Below are 21142 nucleotides of genomic sequence, written 5' to 3' on the forward strand. Positions count from 1 at the left end.
CACTGAAACAGGCCATTCAGCCCAGCTGGTCTGTGCCAGTATTTATGCTTCATACGAGCCTCTTCCCATTCCTCTTCATCTAACCGCATCAACATAACCTCTATTCCTTTCTTCCTCATGTGTCTATCTAGCTTCCCCTTAAATGTATCTATTCAATTTGACTCAACCACTCCTTGTGGTAGCGAGTTGCACATTCTCACCATTCTCTGGGTAAAGAAGTTGCTGCTAATTTCCCTTCTAACAGATGCAAGCTTGCTAGTGATTGAGTCAAGCTGATATGTATTCTGTCGCCTGCCACATTACAGTGCCACGTAACACCTAGTGTTACATTATAGTCCAGATGTAAACGATCCTGTGGCACTATGTCAAGAAGTGTTCTCCGGGTTTTCGGGCCAACAATATGTGGTCAGTATGATATTTCTGTTTGCGGGATCTTGCTGTGTGTAAATTGGCTGCCCTGTTTACCACAGTGACTACACTTCAAAAACACTTCATTGGCTCTAAAGCTGTTTGCAATGTCCCAAGGTCATGAAAGGCGCAATATCAATGCATGCATACAAACCCATCAACAGTCTTGGCACTCCATGTAGCTGTATCCCCTTTCTGCCCTGCAAACCCCACCTCTCAATTCTCCTGGGCTCTGACACTGGACTCTTGTGGCCATGACCCCTTTTGCCCATGATTGGCTGCCATGCCTTCAGCCTCCTGGGTCCCAATCTATGGAATTATTTCCAAAACCCCTCGTCCTCTGCGCCTCCTTTTTATACTCTCCTTGAAACATAGCCTTTTGACCACATTTGTGGGCACGCCTCTTCGTGCCTCCTTCTTTGGCTCGACCAGTTTTCTAACTTTGAGATTAAAGTTAACCTTAATTTGGTAGCCTCTATAAGCTGACATCCACCTTTAAGGCGATTGACAAACATGGGGAAACATGAGCTGACATGAGGAAACATTTATTTACACAGCAAGTCGTTATGATCTGAAATGCACGGCCAAAAACAGATGGTGGAAGCAGGTTTAATGGTAACCTTCAGACAAGAATTGGGTAAGTACTTGAACGGAAAAAAATTACAGGGCTGTGGGGAAAGAGTAGGGGAGTGGGATTAATTGGATAGCTCTACCAAGGAACCGGTACAGGAATGACCTCCTTCTGTGCTGTTCATGTTATTATTTTATGACATGTAAGATATTGGGGCTGTTGAAAAGCATTGGGAACCAGGCAGAGCGTGAATGGGAATAAGAGAGGCTGCAGAGACACAAGGGAGTGCTTCAGGGGTTGTTGTATATCACACAAGGAGTTTAGAGAAAGGTCATCATTTTAATTATCACATAGAATGGTTACAGCACAGAAGAAGGCATTTGGCCCATCACATCTGTGCTGGCTCTTTGCAAGAGCAACTCAGCTGGACCCTCTCCCCCACCCTTTCCCCGTAGCCCTGCAAATCTTTGCTCTTCAGATAATTATCCAATTCCCTTTTGAAAGCCACAACTGAATCTGCCTCACCGCACTCTCAGGCAGTGCAGTGAAGAAGTGAAAAGGAACACCATACCAAAACTTCACAAAGCACTGAAAGAGGCACACAGAAAGCAAAACTCAATTGTGTAGCAAGAAAATTTATTGGGTATTTTACTTTACAGTCAGCTTGGCACAGTTAGTGAGACTCTATTTGACGCTCCACCTGGTTTCACTTTTATCGATCAAGTTGTAGCCGGAGAATTTCCTGTAATGTCTTCCCTTCGTGTTCCTGCACCTGCCCCGTTGCTTCTGGGTTTATCCTTGGACGTTTTCTACTTCTCATCTACTTTTACAGTGACACAATGTCAGGTTCTACATTAACACTGACAACAACCCAGCTCTACCTCATCACCACCTCTCTCTCAGCCACTCCACTGCAATTGTCAGACTGCTCATCCAGCATCCAGTACTAGATGCGCAGAAAGTTCCTCCAACTAAATATTGGGAAGACCGAAGTCATTGTTTTCAGCCCTTGCCACTGACTCCATTCCCCTTCCTGACCAATGTTTCAGGCAGAACCAGACTTTTCACAACCTATTTGACTCTGAACTGGGTTTACGATGACATATCGCCTCCATCAACAAGACCGCCTACTTCCACCTCCGCAACACTGCCCATCTCTGCCTCAGTCAATCTGCTGAAACCCTAATCCATGCCTTTGTCATATCCAAACTCGATTATTCCAACGATCGCCTGGCCGGCCTCCCATCTTCTCCCCTCCATAAACTGCATCTCATCCAAGACTCTGCTGCCCATGTCCGAACTCGCACCATATTCCGTTCACCCATCGCACCCTCCCCACCCTGAGCTTGTTGACCTATATTAACTCCTAGCCCCACAACACCTCCAATTTAAAACTCTCATCCTCGTGTTTAATACCTTTCATAGTGTCACCCCTCCCTATCTATGTACCCTCTAACTGCCCTACAATTTTTCCCCAAATTCTCTATTCCTCCAATTCTGGCATTGTAAGAATCCTCTTCTTCCTTTACTCCACCATTGGTGTCGTGCCTTCAACCGCCATGACCCCATGCTCTGGAATTCTCTCATCAAACCTCTCTGCCTCGCTCTCCTCCTTCAAGACCCTCCTTAAACTCACCTCTTTGGCCAAGCTTTTAGTCACACCTTCTAATGTCCCCTTCTCTGGTTTGGGACGCACAACCACAGACAAGAGACTAGAATGCTACACAATGAGTCACAACCAACACAGATAGAAAACAGATACTGAGTCAAAATCCAGGAACTCCATCCCTGACAGGACTGTGTGAATACCTTCACCACATGGACTGTAGTGGTGTGAGAGCTCAACTCTAGCTTCTCAAGGCAATGAATTTTGGCCTTGCCCATTTTAAAAAATTCTTTCATGGGATGTGGGCATCACTGGCAAGGCCAGCATTTGCTGCCCATCCCTAATTGCCCTTGACAGCTGAGCGGCTTGCTAGGCCATTTTAGTGTCAACCACATTGCTGTGGGTCTGGAGTCACATGTAGGCCAGACCAGGTAAGGACAGCAGATTTCCTTTCTTAAAGGATATTAGTGAAGCAGATGGGTTTTTGCAACAATCAATTATAGTTTCACAGCACTATTACTGAGACTAGTTTTCAATCCCAGAATTGATTCATTAATTAAACTTATGAACTACGTGAGTTTAAATTCCACCAGCTACCAGGTAGGATTTGAACTCATGCCCCCAGCAGCCTCCAAATTCCTAGTTCAGTGACATTACCGCCTCCCCAGGGGAGTAAAAGTGATTGGATTTACTTTCACTAGCGGGTCTGAGTGGGCCTTAGTCGGGCCAGCAGTTAAAATGGTGTGAGTGTCCCGAAGTTGTCACTGGGATGTGATTTTCCATTTAAATTAGGGCTCATTTCCTCTGTGATTGGTGGCCTTCCCCCTCGCCCTACACTGCCATTTTACCATCCCCTGGCCAATTGGGATAGGGGGTGTTGGGGAGTGGGCAAGGCTTAAAATCATCCTGCAGTTCCTGTAGAGCCACTTGTATCAGAAACTTTCTTGGAGGATGGACGGAGCAGAAGCAAGTGGAGTTTGATCCTGAGAAGTGTGAGGTGATGCATTTTGGGAGGAATAACAAGGCAAGGGAATATATAATGGATGGTAGGACCCTAGGGAGTACAGAGGGTCAGAGGGACATTGGGGTGCTTGGCCATGGGTCACTGAAGGCAGCAGCACAGGTAGATAAGGTGGTTAGGAAGGCATATGGGATACTTGCCTTTATTAGCCAAGGCATAGAATATAAGAGCAGGGAGGTTATGATGGAGCTGTGTAAAACACTAGTTAGACCACAGCTGGAGTACTGTGTACAGTTCTGGTCACCACACTATCGGAAGGATGTGATGCACTGGAGAGGGTGCAGAGGAGATTCACCAGGATGTTGCCTGGGCTGGAGCATTTCAGTTATGAAGACAGACTGAACAGGCTAGGGTTGTTTTTGGAGCGGAGAAGGCTGAGGGGGGGGCCATGATCGAGGTATACAAAATTATGAGGGGCATTGATAGGATAGATAGGAAGAAACATTTTCCCTTAGTGGAGAGGTCAATAACTTAGGGGGCATAGATTTAAGGTAAGGGGCAGGAGGTTTAGAGGGCAGTTGAGGAGAAGTTTTTTCGCCCAGAGGGTGGTTGGAATCTGGAACACACTGCCTGAAGAGGTGGTAGCGGCAGGAACACTCACGACATTCAAGAAGATAACTTGATAAACAATTGAAACGCCATAACATACAAGGCTACGGGCCAAGTGCGGGGAAATGGGATTAGTTAGGATGGGTGCTTGATGGTCGGCACAGGCGCGTTGGGCCAAAGGGCCTGTTTCTGTGCTGTAAAACTCTATGACTCTATGATAAGTTAAAACCAAAGTGCATTTGAGGCCTAAATTAATTGTGAAGCAGCCCGGGTAAAGCTATTCAAAGCACATCAACAAGGGCCAAAGCATCAACTTACCTGGAACGGGTACTTGTAGCTGCAAGGGAAGCTGATGTCAGTCAGCACGATCTCCACACACTTGATTTTGGAGATGTCAATCGATCCTTTCATGATGAGTTTTTTCTGCAATACACAAAAGGAACAAATATCATCAGTTAACTGTCTGAACAAGGGGACAGGATGAGGTTGAGGTGTCAACGGTGGCTCAGTGGGTGGCTGTCCTGCCTCAAGTCAGACAGTTGTGGGTTCAAGCTTCACTCCACAGACTTGAGCCCAAGATCTGGGCTGACGCATCAGCGCAACAATGAGGGAATGCTGCATTGCCTGTGATTCAGTCAAGTAGGTGCCAGCTTGAATGTTGTCATCAAATCTGGGCACCTTTCAGAAGAACACCAAGGTCTTGGGAGATTTACTAGAATGATGCCAGGGATATAGGAACAGGAGGAGGCCATTCAGCCCTCTAACCTGCTCCCCCATTCAATGAGATCTTGGATGACCTGCATCCTAATGGCTATATTGCATAATGGTTATATTATTCAACTAGTAATCGAGAGGCCTAGACTAGAGATCGAAGTTCAAACCCCATCATGAGGAATTTAAATTCAGATAATTAAATAAATCTGGAATGAAATAAGTTAGACTCAGTAATGGTGACCATGAAATTGTAAAAATCCACCTGCCTCACTGATGTCCTTTAGGGAAGGAAATCTGCCATCCCCACCGGGTCTGGCCTACATGTGACTCCAGACCCACAGCAACGTGGTTGACTCTGAAATGGCTGAGCAAGCCACTCAATTGCCAAGGCAGCGTGCACACATCCCATGAAAGAATAAAAGATACATAAATGGAAGTGCTTTTTTTCTTTAATGGCAGGAAGTTCTATCTCCTCCCTGGTGCAAACCAGCAGGGTGAAAGCACTTGCAGCAATACCTCTGCTAAGCATGTGCTTAGGACACCCCAAAGCTCTTCGCAGTGAATTAATTACTTTGTGAAGTTTCACTGTTATGCAGGCAAACACAGCCAGTTGGTGCACAGCAAGGTCCCACAAACAGCAATGAATGATCAGAGAATCCTTTTTTTAGTGATGTTTGGCTGAATAAGGAATATACTATGGCGATTTTTTACACCATCTGAACGGACAGGTGGCATGCCTGACAGCGCAGCACTACCTCAGTACTGACCATTCAACAGTGCAGCATTCCCCCAGTACTGCCCCTCCGACAGTGCAGCACTCCCTCAGTACTGCCCCTCCGACAGTGCAGCACTCCCTCAGTACTGCCCCCTGACAGCACAGCGCTCTCTCAGTACTGACCTTTCAACAGCACAGCACTCCCTCAGTACTGCCCTTTGCCAGTGAAATGCTCCCTCAGTACTGCCCCCTGACAGTGCAGCACTCCCTCAGTACTGCCTCTCTGAGAGTGAAATGCTCCCTCAGTACTGACCCCCTGACAGTGCAACACTCCATTAGTACGGCACTGGGAGGGTCAGTCTGGATTATGTTATCAAGCCTCTGAAATGGGATTTGAACCCAGAACCTTCTGGCACCATGATGCCCATAGAGGGAATCTCACACATTGAGAGCGAAACAAAACTTTCAGTGCAGTCTATTCCTTCTCAGGATGCGGGTGTCGCAGGCAAGGTAGGCATTTATTGCCCATCCCTAGTTGCCCTGATACAGTGGTGATGGGCACTCCTTCAGAAACCACTGGTAGCAGGTTTGTTACAAACTGGTGGCTTGCTGGGCCACTGTAGAGGGCAGTTAAAATACAATCACATTGGTGTGGGACTGGAGTCACATATCGAACCAGACCGGGTAAGGATGGCAGTTTTCCTTCCCTAAAGGGCACTGGTGAATTAGCTGGGACTTTACGACGATCTGACAGCTTCATGGTCACTTTTATCGAGACTAGATTTTTATTTCCAGATTTTTTAAAAACTGAATTCAAATTCTCAAACTGCTTATGCTGAGGTTTTCTACCCCTGTTGCCTGGATTACTAGGAACATAACCATTGCAGTACGCAGCATTTCCACTGCCTACGTTTCCGCATTTAAGTTGATTTACTTTGGCTAAGATTACCCACAGCAAGTGTGAAATTGGAGGCAAAGGCACCAACATTTTCATTACTTATTCATTCCAAAGAAAGAACATGCAATCATGAACAACATCTCATCACATACACAGGATGTTCTAAAGCACTTCACAACTAATACAGGAACTTTGAATTGCCGTGACGGAGATGTGGGCAAACACAGTAGCCAACTAACACACAGTGAGGACCCAGGGACAGCAGATGAAATGGTTGATGAATTAATCTGGTTTTTTTAATAGTGATGTTGATTGAAGCAAGCATGCTAACTAGCACACCGGGAGGAGAACTCCTCTGCTCTTCCTCAAACAATGTGGTGGGATATTTCACAAGAGCTAATAAGTCAAACGGGGCCTTAGTTTAATCCAAAAGGATAGCACCTCCAATATAACACTCCCTCAGGACTGCCCCTCCAACAGTGCAGCGCTCCCTCAGTACTGCCCCTCTGACAGTGCAGTGCTCCCTCAGTACTGCCCCTATGACAGTGCAGTGCTCCCTCAGTACTGCCCCTCTGACAGTGCAGCACTCCCTCAGTACTGCCCCTCTGACAGTGCAGTGCTCCCTCAGTACTGCCCCCTGACCGTGCAGCACTCCCTCAGTACTGCTCTCTGACAGTGAAATGCTCCCTCAGGACTGCATCTCCGACAGTGCAGCACTCACTCAGGACTGCATCTCCGACAGTGCAGCACTCACTCAGGACTGCCGCCCGACAGTGCAGCACTCACCCAGTACTGCCCCTCTGACAGTGCAGCACTCTCTCAGTACTGCCCCTCTGACAGTGAAATGCTCCCTCAGTACTGCCCCTCCGACAGTGCAGCACTCTCTCAGGACTACCCCTCCGACAGTGCAGCACTCACTCAGTACTGCCCCTCTGACAGTGAAATGCTCCCTCAGGACTGCCCCTCCGACAGTGCAGCACTCACTCAGTACTGCCCCTCTGACAGTGAAATGCTCCCTCAGGACTGCCCCTCCGACAGTGCAGCACTCCCTCAGGACTGCCCCTCCGACAGTGCAGCACTCACTCAGTACTGCCCCTCTGACAGTGCAGCGCTTCCTCAGTACTGCCCCTCTGACAGTACAGCACTCCCTCAGTACTGCCCCTCTGACAGTACAGCATTCCCTCAGCACTGCCCCTCTGACAGTGAAGCACTCCGTCAGTACTGCCCCTCTGACAGTGTGTCACTCCCTCAGTACTGCCCCTCTGACAGTGCGGCACTCCCTCAGTACTGCCCCTCTGACAGTGCAGCATTTTCTCAGTACTGCCCCTCTGACAGTGCAGCACTCCCTCAGTACATGGAGTAAATAATAATAATAATTTAAATCTCAGTACCCGCCTTTTGCATGTCACTATTTCTCTGGGCTCTCTCTCCTCTGCACACCCACCCACCAATTGCACTCTTACTTTACTCGCTCTGACTAGCCGATGTCCCTAATGTACCAGAACATATCTCTGTCGCTGTAACCTCCTCCAAACCTACAACTCTCCGAGAGCACAGCACTCCTTCAATTCTGGCCATTTGCACATCCCTGATTTTAATCTCTGTGGTTGAACCTTCAGCTGCCTGAGCCCTAAGTTCTGGAACACTCTCCCTAAACCTCTCCATTTCTCTCTTTCTCTGCTCCTTTAATATGCTCCTTAAACTCTACCTCTCTGACCAAGCTTTTGGTCACCTGTCCTAATAGCTCCTTATGTGACGCGGTGTCAAATTTTGCTTGATAGTGCTGCTGTGAAGCACCTTGGGATGTTTCACTACGTTAAGGGTGCTATATAAATACAAGTTGTTGCTAGATCACAATAACTGCCAGGTGCTTTACACTGTATCACAAGAGAGAAATTGTCTTTGTTGTGAATGTGAGTGGAAGGGTTTTTCTGCCCTGTTGTATGTGGGTTTCACAACCTTCCTGGAAAGATCGGGAGTTTTCCGGAATGAGAGGTACGTCACCTGAGCTGTGCCTTCAGGGGCAATTTGAATTTCCTGCTGCAGCTCACCCGTCCTCTCATCCTCTGACTTGGTGGCATCACCTAGCTACTGCTGGAGGGAGGCAGAACCAGCTGGAGTGCAGGGTGCGGGTAGAGTCAGGAATCAAGAGACCCGGTAAGGGCGGGGGTCAGCATTCAGGGAGGCTCTGAACTCATGAGGGCTCTGAATTCGGTCGGGAAGGGGCGGGGGTGAGGAGGCTCGAGAATCGGGGTAAAGTAAGGAGGCTGCGATCGAGGGGTGACTGGGGAATGTAGGCTTCAGGAGACAGCAGGAGATTGGAGAATGGGGGATCGGAATTCGCGGGAGAGATGGGTCCAGGGATTGGGGGGGTGGGGGAGGGGCAGTCAGGTGAGTCTGGGGGGGGGGATAAAATTTAGGGTGGATGTTTGGACCACCATTTCTTATAGATTTTAGAACAGCAGCAGCGAGGGGCGAGAGGCAATGGCACTGAGGGAGGAGCAGCCAGTAAAGGGTTGAGTGAAACTGGGCCTGTCCAGTGGGTAAACAGAGAAAAATTCTTACCATCAATGGGTGAATGGGGAACAAGGAAATGGAAATGAAGAAACAAGTGAAAAGGGAAGAGGAAGGTTCTTGAACTGAAGACTCTTAGACCATGCGATCCTTCACAAAATATGACCAATGAGGTCGAGACTGAAATCTCACTTAAATGGTAATGGGATGGAAAGGAGCAACATGGGGTGGGGGTGGTGGGGAGGGGGAAGCGAGATAGTAGCAACAGGGCCAAATGGCCTCCTCCTATGCAGTAATTTTTATGAATCCATGGAGGGAGTAGTATGGAAATGTTGACGTGAGCTGTAATTTCAGTGAGTACCATCAGTTATTGGCGGGTTCAAGGTTCCTCCCGCCTCTGCTTTCCTCTCCGTGAATCACTTCTCACAGCCCCAGTTTCCCCTCTCCCTCAGCCCTAAGTTTCCACTTCTCGCCAGCTTCCTGGTTCTTGGAACTCATTGCACAACAACTGCTGCCGAGAAACCGCGAGCAAAAATATTCAGCTACAGGGAACTCGAACATTATCAGGTAAATACAACAGTTGTAGAAGTCATGTGATCACCTTTCTCATGTGTTGAAGTCACATCGTCAGGCATCAGGAGGTCATGTGATCAAAGCTGATCAAGGAATGTCTCCAACCCGAGTTTGAAACCCTAGTCCTCAATGATGCACATCTGTGCACAAGACAAGGCTGAAGCAATTGCAGCTTCCATCAATCAGAAGTGCCAAGTCGATGATCCATCTTGGCCTCCTCCTGAGGTTCCCCAGCATCACAGATGCCAGTCTTCAGCCAGTCTGATTTACTCCACATGATATCAAGAAATAGCTGAAGGCACTGGATACTGCAAAGGCTATGGGCCCTGACAACATTCTGGTAATTGTGCAGAAGACTTGTAATCCAGAACTAGCCACACCCCTAGCTATGCTGTTCCAGTACAGCTGCAACACTGGCATCCACCCGACAATGTGGAAAATTGCCCAGGTATGTCCTGTCCACAAAAAACATGACAAGTCTAATCCAGCCAATTACTGCCCCATCAGTCTACTCGCGATCATCAGCAAGTTGATGGAAGGTGTCATCGACAGTGCTATCAGGAGCCAGTTAATCTGCAATAACCTGCTCACCAATGCTCAGTTTGGGTTCCACCAGGGCCACTCAGCTCCTGACCACATTACAGCCTTGGTCCAAACATGGACAAAAGAGTTTGAACTCAAGAGGTGAGGTGAGAGTGACTGCCCTTGACATCAAAGTAGCATTTGACCAAGTATGGCATCAAGGAGCCCTAGCCAAATTGAAGTTATGGGAATCAGGGGAAAACTCTCCACTGGTTGGAGTCATACCTAGCACAAAGGAAGATGGTTGTGGTTGTTGGAGGTCAATCTTCTGAGCTCCAGGACATTGCTGCAGGAGTTCCACAGGGTAGTGTCCTAGGCCCAACCATCTTCAGCTGCTTCATCAATGAGCTTCCCTCCATCATAAAGTCAGAAGTGGGGATGTTCGCTGATGATTGTACAATGTTCAGCACCATTCATGACTCCTCAGATACTGAAGTAGTCTGTGTCCAAATATAGCAAGGCCTGGACAACATTCAGGCTTGGGCTAATAAGTGGCAAGTAACATGCGCACCACACAAGTGACAGGTAATGACCATCTCCAATAAGAGAGAATCTAACCATCTCCCCTTGACATTCAATGGCATTACCATCGCTGATTCTCCAACCATCAAAATCCTTGGGGTTATCGTCGACCAGAAACTGAACTCGAGTAGCCACTATAATACTGTGGCTACAAGAGCAGGTCAGAGGCTAGGCATTCTACGGCGAGTAACTCACTTCCTGACTCCTCAAAGCCTGTCCACCACCTACAAGGCACAAGTCAGGAGTATGATAGAATAATCTCCACTTGCCTGGATGGGTGCAGCTCCAACAACACTCAAGAAGCTCGACACCATCCAGGACAAAGCAGCCTGCTTGATTGGCACACCATCTACCACCTTAAACATTCATTCTCTCCACCACAGACACACAGTGGCAGCAGTGTGTACCATATACATGATGCACTGCAGCATCTCATCCAGGCTCCTTAGACAGCACCTTCCAAACCCATGACCTCTACCACCTAGAAGGACAAGGGCAGCAGGCGCATGGGAACACCACCACCTGCAAGTTCCCCTCCAAGTCACACACCATTCTGACTTGGAACTATATCGCCGTTCCTTCACTGTCACTTGATCAAAATCCTGGAAATCTCTCCCTAACAGCACTGTGGGTATACCTACCCACATGAACTGCAGCGGTTCAAGAATGCAGCTCATCAACACCTTCTCAAGGGCAATTAAGGACGGGCAATAAATGCTGGCCTAGTCTGGGGTGGTGGACAGGTGACAAAGAATGAATTTACTGAGCTACACAAATGCGGGAAACCAGCCTTTCACTGTCAGCAGGTCACTTTTAATATTGGTATTCATTCCTGGGGTGTGGGCATTGCTGGCTCATCTCTAACTCTCTGAGAAGGCGGTAGTGAGCCTGTAAGTAGGTTTGGATAGCTGTATTTTAGTTTAACTTGACCTTTTTCACACTGTATCCTCTGTAATAACTAACAAGGTCAAGTAAGCTATCTTAATACGTGACCAAAGAAGTCATTTTTCTGTCCTGTATCAGCAACTGTATTAATCAAATTAATGTATTAAGTAGTAACCCACCAAGAAACAATGATTACAAAGTAATGGAACTCAATTGAGTTGTAATTAATGAATTCAAAATCATGCGAGAAAGAATGGGCTTTGATTTAAAAGTATTACGTTTAAAAACTAAGTCTTAAGCTTGTAAGAAATTCAATATCAGTAGGACTTTGTAAGTCACTGTGACACAAAGTCAGCAGAGAAAGTATTGTGACCCTGATAACATTCTTAACCTTGCTAAAAGAGGATCAATTTCTGTACATATTCATACTGTCCAAGGAGATAACAACCGTAATGAATAGAACTCTTCATAGGTTTTTATTCACGCAATGAGTGGTTAAGGTCTGGAATGCACTGCCTGAGAACGTGGTGGAGGCAGGTTCAATTGAAGCATTCAAAAGGGAATTAGACTGTTACATGAAAAGGAAGAATGTGCAGGATTACGGGGAGAAGGCGGGGAAATGGAACTGAGGGAATTGCTCTTTCAGAGAGCAGGTGCGGACATGATGGGCTGAATGGCCTCCTTCTGCACTGTAACAATTCTGTGATTCTGTGATTAAGCCCCAGTTAGATTAGGGTAGTAACTGGCATCACAGGACCTGGACCAACCATCGGGCAAATTACAAGGTGGTCTGATGGCCAAAAAGGGTATAAAAAGAACAGCTATTGAACATAAGAAGCAGCGCAAAAAACCCAGAGGAAGAAAGAAGAGAATCTTCAGTCAACAGAACACAGCAAGAGAAAGACAGACCGCACCACAGTCACTCGGAGGGCTACTGCCAAGCTTCTGAGGAACAGACTGTGACTATTGTCTTTGTTAAGTATTACTTATTTACACTAAATATAAACTACTTAATAAATCTGCTACACTTATAACCAACATATATCTGTACCCATAGTGGTTTGTTGTAGTCACGGACAAGACACCCTGGTTGGATTAAATTAGGGTTTTTGTCTTCATTTTAAAAACAAACAATTGCTCATGTCTCTCTAAGCACACCTAGATGCCTGAAGAGGATCTTTAGACAAACTATAAAGCAAGGTTAGGAAAAAAGTGTGGTAGTACACAGGTGCAGACACTAATAGTGGGATGTCTGGCTAGAGACCCAAAAGCATCTTTTGAGAATATAGTCAAATTCATTTCAGAACAGGCTAAGGCTAAGAAATAAAAGTTAGATAAAGTTATGAGTTTGATTGCGTTTGCAACCTAGTACTGTGCATAGTGAGATAACAAGGCCATTCTAGCAAAGGATGGCAAAGTAGTAGAACAACAAAAACAGATGTCAAAACAGCAAAAACAGATGTCAGAACAACAACATCAGATCAAGCTTCTGCAGAGTCAAGTAGCCTCGTCTGCCGCAATTTTGCAACGACAGAGGGTTAATGTTGTTCAGGCAAGATTAACACTGCAGAATCTTGAGAAATTCAAGTGTCAGGTAGACACCCTTACCAAAAATAATAACAGACTCATTAGACAATTGGAAGATTCACAGGGAGCCTTAAGAGAAGCTCTCCAGTGCCCTCAAAGAGAGGCAGATCACCAGACTTTCATTCACTAGTTAGAAAAACAACTGGGAAGACAAAATGCAGTCGTAGCGACAGTAACCATGGGGACCCTTACCCAGATTATGGCCCAGAATTTGATGAATTTAGGGAAAATTTATATCCTCTCCTACCCTCTCATTCGATGACAGGTCCTCCGCCCTATTTTAGGAGTAACAAAGAGGAAGTCCCAAAAATCTCCTGTGAAGAGAAAGGTCCGCTTGATTTCCCAAATACAGAAAACCCAGAGAGTGTCCTAATTAGAACTCAAGTAGTTATTAATGCACCAGCTGAGGGACTGGGAGAAAATCTCCGAAATGCACAAAATAAACCCCCCCCCCCCCACTAAAAAACACGAGTTAGATTTGGAAAACTCAAGGGAACCCCAAGGGAGTATATCAACCAAAGGCAGCTTTTTGAACTGGAAGGAAAGTTAGGCAGACAACTGGCTGTGGTCACTGATGTTACTAGGGGAGGTGAGATACCTGATGAACAACAGAGTGACCCAGAGGCATATGTGTCAGACTGGGATTGGCCAAATCCATCATCGCCAGTAGAAATGATTTATCCCCCACTAGTTAAATTGAGGGAACTGTCCCATGGTACCATCAAATGTTGCTCCTGTGGAAATAGGCCCACCACTGACGGAAACAAGGGACCCTCCAAAAGTACCACCCTGGATTAGAGAGAACGGCTAAAGGGAAAATAAATAAGCTCAAATCCAGCTACCCAAACCTACTTACAAGCCTTCTTTGCAAACCACTGTTAGTGGGTTTGATAAGATTTGAGTGGCTTTCTGGGCCATTTCTGAGGGCAGTTAAGAGTCAACCACATTGGGATGGGGCTGGAGCCACATATGGGACAAAACCGGGTAAGGACGGCAGGTTTCCTTCCCTGAAGGACATTAGTCCATTAGTTCACCTTTTAGGACAATTCGACAGCGTCATGGTCACTTCTACTGAGACCAAGTTTTTATTTCCAAATATTTCTTACTTAAACGGAATTCAAATTCACAAACTGCCCGTAGTGGGATCTGAACTTGCATTCTCTGGATTATTGGTCCCGTCACAGTTTACGGCACCAGGCTCTAGACATAGGCAATAAATGCCGGGCTTGCCAGTGATGCCCGCATCCTGAGAATGAAGAAAGAAAAGTGTCTGATGACACTTTTGTAATCTGATTTTAATTTACACGAGCCCAGTGTACTTGGGTATTTGATACTCCTGAGCGATATGCTTCTTGGTTTATAGATCTCAGGATCATTTTCACACACTGCTTTGAGCTGTGTCTTCTTCCTCTGAGATTAAATCTGCAACAGTGGATTAACATACAGCTTTGAAATGCTGTTCAGTTAAATATTTTGTTTACTCCTAAACTAGGAGATCTTGTCAGCTGATAGTGACCCTTACATTCCACCATAACCCTAGCTCTCTGTCCCATCACTTCACAACTTTCTCCTGCTATTTTATCGATACTACACTGTAGTCAGTTATTCCGTACTTTACACAAAGGGTGGTGGAAAATTGGAACTCTCTTCCCCCAAATAGCTGCTGAGACTTGAGATTGATAAACTTGATTGATTGATAGGCTTGAGATTGATAGGCTTGAGGGGCTAAATGGCCTCTTCCTGGTTCTACTGATCCTCTTAAATTTACTCTCTTGTTCCCCCCATTCACATCGCTGGTTCTACGCACTCTCTGCTCCCCACGTCCTCACTCTGCTGAAATCAAGACTCATCACTATCTTCTCCCACTCCTTTTCCAGGACTTCGAATCTGTGGGACTCCTCACCTCCCTCAATCTTTCCTTCCCTTCTTCAAAACAAAACTTGACGTCACCTACCTGCTAGTTTTTGTGACTTTGTTTTCATGCTTCACTCGGGCTCGTGACCCTTCACTTCAGGTGCATCAATATCAAAGAATTGAAGCAGAGTTTGGGACAATTTTTCAAACCAGCTCATTATTCGGGATCCAGTTAATGGTGCCAACATCATCCCATTTACTAAGGGAGCTACAGTAGTCTTTCTACTGGAAACTGTGAACAGTGTGAGCCCATATTTAATGCACAGAATTTTCCTGGCCCCGTGGCAGCAGGAATGAAGGCGGTTTGTGGGGGGAGTGGGGTGGTGGAGGCACTAAAATAGCAGGGAGCCATGACGGGACAGCTTCCCGATACAGTCGCACCACCGGGAAAGTTTCCCAGTGGCGGCCAGGACTACGGATCAACCGCCCGCTCCATGGAGGCAGGCAGCTGATTTGCATAATTGAGGTCCCAATTGGGGATCAACTCTCGGGGCTGATGGTGGGACGGCCCCCTGCCGTGTGGGGAGGCTGCCAGTTTAAAAGAGGCTCCAGGCACCATAGAGGGGACTGTGGGCAAGAAAGGAAGCCCATGCAGCCCCAGCAATCCCCCCCGGAAGGTCCCCACTCCAGTTGACGGGAACCGCCTCTGAGGTCCCCAAGCTGCCTGAGCACTTACAACCTCTCCTGGTGGGGCTGCCGAGGCTTCAGATCTGCTGACCCTCTGATTGGGCCGGGAGCATTGAGAGCCCTCCTGCCATCCTTAATTGGACGGTGGGTCCGCCTCTGGTAAAAGCACCGAGCCAGTGCCACTGCCTGTAAGAGAGGGCGGGATCCCCATTTGGTCTCAACTTCGGAGTCCTGAAACCCACTGGAAAATTCAGCTGTGTAACTGTGTTAGTCCCAGTGCATCAGATGCAAAGGCATGAAATTCACAATTATTTCACCATCATAGTTGTGCAGCTACATTGAAGCCTCTTCTGTAATTGTTATTGTATAACAGCAGTTTGCATTTATATAGCACCTTCAACATAGAATAAAAGTCCCAAGACCCTTCACACACACACAAACTCACACTCACACATCCAAACACACTCAAACATGCACATTCACACTCACAAACTCACTCACACACACAGGTAGATGCAGAAATACACAAACACACAACATGCACGGAAACACACAAACACAGGCAACACATACAGAAACACACAGGCACACAAACACAGACACACATAACACACCGCATGCACATATACCCATCTAACGTCTCAAATCTCTCTTCGTAACTGTGACCTCAGGAAACATCTTAGTGCATCAACACCTCTTCTATAGAATCATAGAAAGTTTACGGCACAGAAAGAGGCCACTTGGCCCATCATGCTTGTGCCGGCTGAAAAACAAGCCACTCAGTCTAATCCCACCTTCCAGCATTTGGTCCGTAGCCCTGCAGGTTACGGCACTTGAGGTGCATATCCAGACTCCTTTTGAATGAGTTGAGGGTTTCTGCCTCGACTACCCTTTCAGGTAGTGAGTTCCAGACCCTCTGGGTGAAAAAAAATTTCCTCATCTTCCCTCTTATCTTTCTACCAATCACTTTAAATCTTACATCCCCTAGTCACTGACCTCTCTGCTAAGGTAAATAGGGCTTTCACTTCCACTCTATCCAGGCCCCTCAAAATTTTGTACATTTCAATCAGATCTCCCCTCAGCCTTCTCTGTTCCAAGGAGAACAACCCCAGCCTATCCAATCTTTCCTTATAGTTGCATTTTTCCAGTTCCAGCAACATCCTTGTAAATCTCCTCTGTACCCTCTCTACTGCAATTACATCCTTTCTGTAATGAGGTGACCAGAACTGCACACAGTACTCAAGTTGTGGCCTAACCAATGAGTTATACAGTTCCAGCATAACCTCCCTGCTCTTGTATTCTATACCTTGGCTAATAAAGGAAAGGATTCCATATGCCTTCTTAACCACCTTATTGACCTGTCCTGCTACCTTCAGGAATCTGTGGACATTCACTCCAAGGTCCCTCACTTCCTCTACACCTCGCAGATTCTCTCATTAATCATGTATTCCTTTGCCTTGTTTGACCTCCGCAAATGCATCACCTCACACTTCTCCGGGTTGAATTCCATTTGCCACTTTTCTGCCCACCTGACCAGTCCATCAATATCTTCCTGCAGTCTACAGTTAGATTAGATTAGAGATACAGCACTGAAACAGGCCTTTCGGCCCACCGAGCCAGTGCCGAACATCAACCACCCATTTATACTAATCTTACGCTAATCCCATATTCCTACCAAACATCCCCACTTGTCCCTATATTTCCCTACCACCTACCTACACTAGTGACAATTTATAATGGCCAATTTACCTATCAACCTGCAAGTCTTTTGGCTATTTGCCACACAACCAATCTTTGTGTCATCTGCAAACTTCTTGATCGTGCCCCCTACATTTATGTCCAAATCGTTAATATATGCCACAAAAAGAGGACCTAGTCTTGAGCCCTGCGGAATGCCACTAGAAACAGCCCTCCAGTCGCAAAAACACCTGAATAGTGGCCCTATCTGTGGCAAATGCAAAGCTGTGCTGGTATTGTGGGTTGGTGAATTCAACAACAACTTGCATTTATGTTATAGCAACATGTTCCAACGTGCATCACTCATAGCTTGGTCACAGAGGTCGTTTTTAAGCAGCATTTTAAAGGAGGAGGTAGAGAGGCGGATGGGTTTCGGGAGGGAATTTCAGAGCTTAGGGCCTTGACAGATGAAGGCATGGCCACCAATGGTGGACCAATTAAAATCAGGGATGTTCAAGAGGCCAGGATTGGAGGAGCGCAGATATGTTGAAGGGTTGGATGCTGGAGGAGGTTACAGAGATGGGGAAAGGCAAGGCTGCGAAGAGATTTGAAAACAATGATGCGAATTTTAAAATTGAGGCATTGCCGGTCCGGGCACCAATGTAGGACAGCGAAAACAGCGGGTGATGGGTGAACAGGATTTGGTGCGAGTTATGATCCTGGCAGCAGAGTTCTGGATGAGCTGAAGTCTACTGAGGGTAGAAGATGGTAGGGGGCAAAGAAAAGCATTGGCATACGTAAGACTGCACAGAACAACCTGGTATTATGTGATGTCCCCACCTGGCACTCCCTCCGGGCTGGGTGGGCCAGGCAGAGAGGCGGAGAATAAGTTACATTTACACCTAATATACCATTACCCATCATAGACTGAAGATTAGCACACCAGCTGAGTCAAGTGTTGACACTTGGGTAACTGAAAGACTCTCTGTGACCACTGCAGTCAAGTGCTGAGAAATCCTTCTCAGAAGGATTATTGCACGAGGTCAAGACACTCATTAGAGCTCAGTAGACCCGCCATGTTGGCACTGAGATGCCGTAGAACCTGTGCAGGTGAAACACAGTCCTGAAGATCTTTACAAACAGCCGATCGTGTGAAACAATGCTTGAGACTACGAACTCTCTTATTAAAGAAGAGTGCTTGAATAATATTCTGTAAACACCGTTGCATGGCCACAGCTGACGGAATGTGTGAGATTGATATTGGGCTGTCGGTATCAGCCTGCAGATTGAGAGCGCGGTTAATAAAGCATACAGGAATATGGGCTTTATCAATAGAGGCCATAGAGAACAAAAACAAGGAAGTTATGATAAATCTGTATAAAACACTGAGTATTGTGTCCCGTTCTGGGCATCACGCTTCAGGAAGGATGTGAAGGCTTTAGAAAGGGTGCAGAAAAGATTCATGAGAAAGGTCCCAGGGATGAGGACCTTCAGTTACATGGATAGATTGGAGAAGCTGGGGCGGTTCTCCATGCAGAAGAGGAGATTGGTGTTCAAAATCATGAGGGGGTCCGGACGGAGTCGATAGGGAGAAACTGTGCCTGTTTGCTGAAGGATTGAGACTGGAGAACAACGATTTAAGGATTGGCAAAAGCAGCAACCGCAGCATGAGGGAAAACTCTTTCAAGCAGCAGGTGGTTAGGATCTGGAACACACTGCCTGAGAGTGTGCTGGAGGCAGATTCAGTCGTGACTTTCAAAAGAGAAGTGGATAATCATTTGATGAGAAAAAATTTGTAGGGCTACAGGGAAAAGGCAGGGGAGTGGGATTAATCAAGTTGCTCTCGCAGAGAGCTGGCACAAACATGACGGGCCAAATGGCCTCGTTCTGTGGTGTAACCATTCTATGATTCTACTCTATGATAAACAGAGAAGGAGAGAGACATACCCCTGTACGACCCTCGTAGTAGGCCAGCCTGGACTTGGTCAGAATGAAGTAGCGTTCCTTGTAGTTGGAAGGAGAAGTCCTTCGTTTCTGCTGTGAGCGTTTGATGAGAAACTCCTCAAGGATGGAGTTGGGATTCATTCTACTTGCAAGTGTCCCTCTCCATCGAGAGAAAGAGAGAGAGAGAGAGAGGGGAGTGCGTCAGGAGGTTCAGTGCAGGTCACAGTGCTGGGACAGCGTAGGTGCACAGACGCTGATAGCTGAGAAACTGTCAGGAAAAAGCTCTACGTAGTCTTCAGTCTCTGATGAAGGTAAACGTGAAACCACTTCCTTTGTATCTGTTTTTGCAAATCCTGTGAGCAGGCAAACAAAACCCAGAGCCGATGGCGCCAAGTTGAGTACAGGCCAATCGTTGCCACCCGTTAAAAATAAGAGAAATCATTCAATCCAATTCGATGAAGATTTAGGGCAGACAACTCATTCTTTGTAACCTCACAAATGATCTGGGACTCTGATAAAATAAATAGTGAGAAAGCATTTCCACTAATTGGTGATTGAGTAATCAGAGGAAATAAATTTCAGAGGATCACCAAACAAAGGCTGAGGTGTGGAAGAGTTTGTTTTTATACAGAATGGTTTAAATAGAATGCTCAGCCAGAAACAAGGGGAGGCAGGGGGTGGTTAGAATCTATGACACCAAGAGCAGTGGGTAAATATTTGAAAAAGAAAAAAAATTAAAAGGAAGTGGAGTAGTTGCTGGAGGATGTGCGGCTGCAGGAGTCGGTGGTCTTGACTAAGAACAGATAGATGCCGTTCTGTACTTCATTAACACACAAAACAAAAAGATCTGCTCCATGATAAAGGAACATTGAAGCCTCTGCGAATCTACATTCAGGAAAGAAGCAGGGGAACAGGGCGATGTTGGAGGGGCAGTGCTGAGGGAGTGCTGCACTGTTGGAAGGGCAGTACTGAGTGAGAGCTGCGCTGTTGGAGGGGCAGTACTGAGGGAGTGCTGCACTGTCGCAGGGGCAGTACTGAAGGAGTGCTGCACTGTCACAGGGGCAGTAGTGTGTGAGCGCTGCACCGTCGGGAGGGCAGTAGTGAGGGAGTGCTGCACTGTTGGTGGGGCAGCACTGAAGGAGTGCTGCACTGTTGGAGGGGCAGTAGTGTGTGAGCGCTACAGTGTCGGAACAGCAGTACTGAGGGAGTGCTGCACTGTTGGTGGGGCAGCACTGAAGGAGTGCTGCACTGTCGCAGGAGCAGTACTGAAGGAGCACTGCACTGTCAGAGGGGCAGTACTGAAGGAGCGCTGCACTGTTGGAGGGGCAGTGCTGAGGAAGACCTGCACCAGAAGGCCAGTACTGAGGGAGTACTGCACTGCCAGTGGGGTACTGAGGGAGCACTGCACTATTAAGGGAGCAGTATTGCAGAAATACTGCACTGACGGGATCGATACTGAGGGAGCCCTGCATTGTCAGAGGAGTCTCTCAGGTGAATGTAAAAGATCCCACAACCACTGTTTCAGAAGTTCTCGCCAATATTTAATCCTCAATCGACATCACTAAAGTAGATTATCTTGCCATTTATCACATGACTGTTTGTGGGAGTTTACTGTGAGCAAATTGGCTGTCGCATTTCTTACATTACAACAGTGACTATGCCTCAAAGGTGCAGCTAGCTGTTAGCTCAGTGTTTTTGTTCTTGCCTCTGAATCAGAAAGACCCAGGTGTTCTCAAATATTTATCCACTTCTCTTTTGAAAGCCTTTTTGATTTCTGCTCCTTTGTTTCTGGCCGAGCATTCTATGTTCTAACAACCCTCTGTGTAAAAAAAATT

The 21142-nt window shown here is 46.8% G+C and overlaps 1 protein-coding gene across 1 annotated transcript in view; it reads right to left on the reverse strand.

The window, feature by feature from the left end:
• LOC137376033 (tyrosine-protein kinase ITK/TSK-like) overlaps positions 1 to 20133 on the reverse strand; it is a 62570-nt gene extending 42437 nt beyond the window's left edge. The window contains exons 1-2 of the mRNA XM_068043994.1: positions 19311 to 20133; positions 4474 to 4578 (exon numbers count right to left, since the gene is read on the reverse strand). Of these exons, the coding sequence (XP_067900095.1) occupies positions 4474 to 4578; positions 19311 to 19448 (243 nt within the window). The 5' untranslated portion in view covers positions 19449 to 20133. The remainder of the gene's footprint in view (positions 1 to 4473; positions 4579 to 19310) is intronic.
• Positions 20134 to 21142: the final 1009 nt, after the last annotated feature.

The sequence above is a fragment of the Heterodontus francisci genome, chromosome 12, assembly GCF_036365525.1.
Source record: "Heterodontus francisci isolate sHetFra1 chromosome 12, sHetFra1.hap1, whole genome shotgun sequence".
Taxonomy (NCBI): domain Eukaryota; kingdom Metazoa; phylum Chordata; class Chondrichthyes; order Heterodontiformes; family Heterodontidae; genus Heterodontus; species Heterodontus francisci.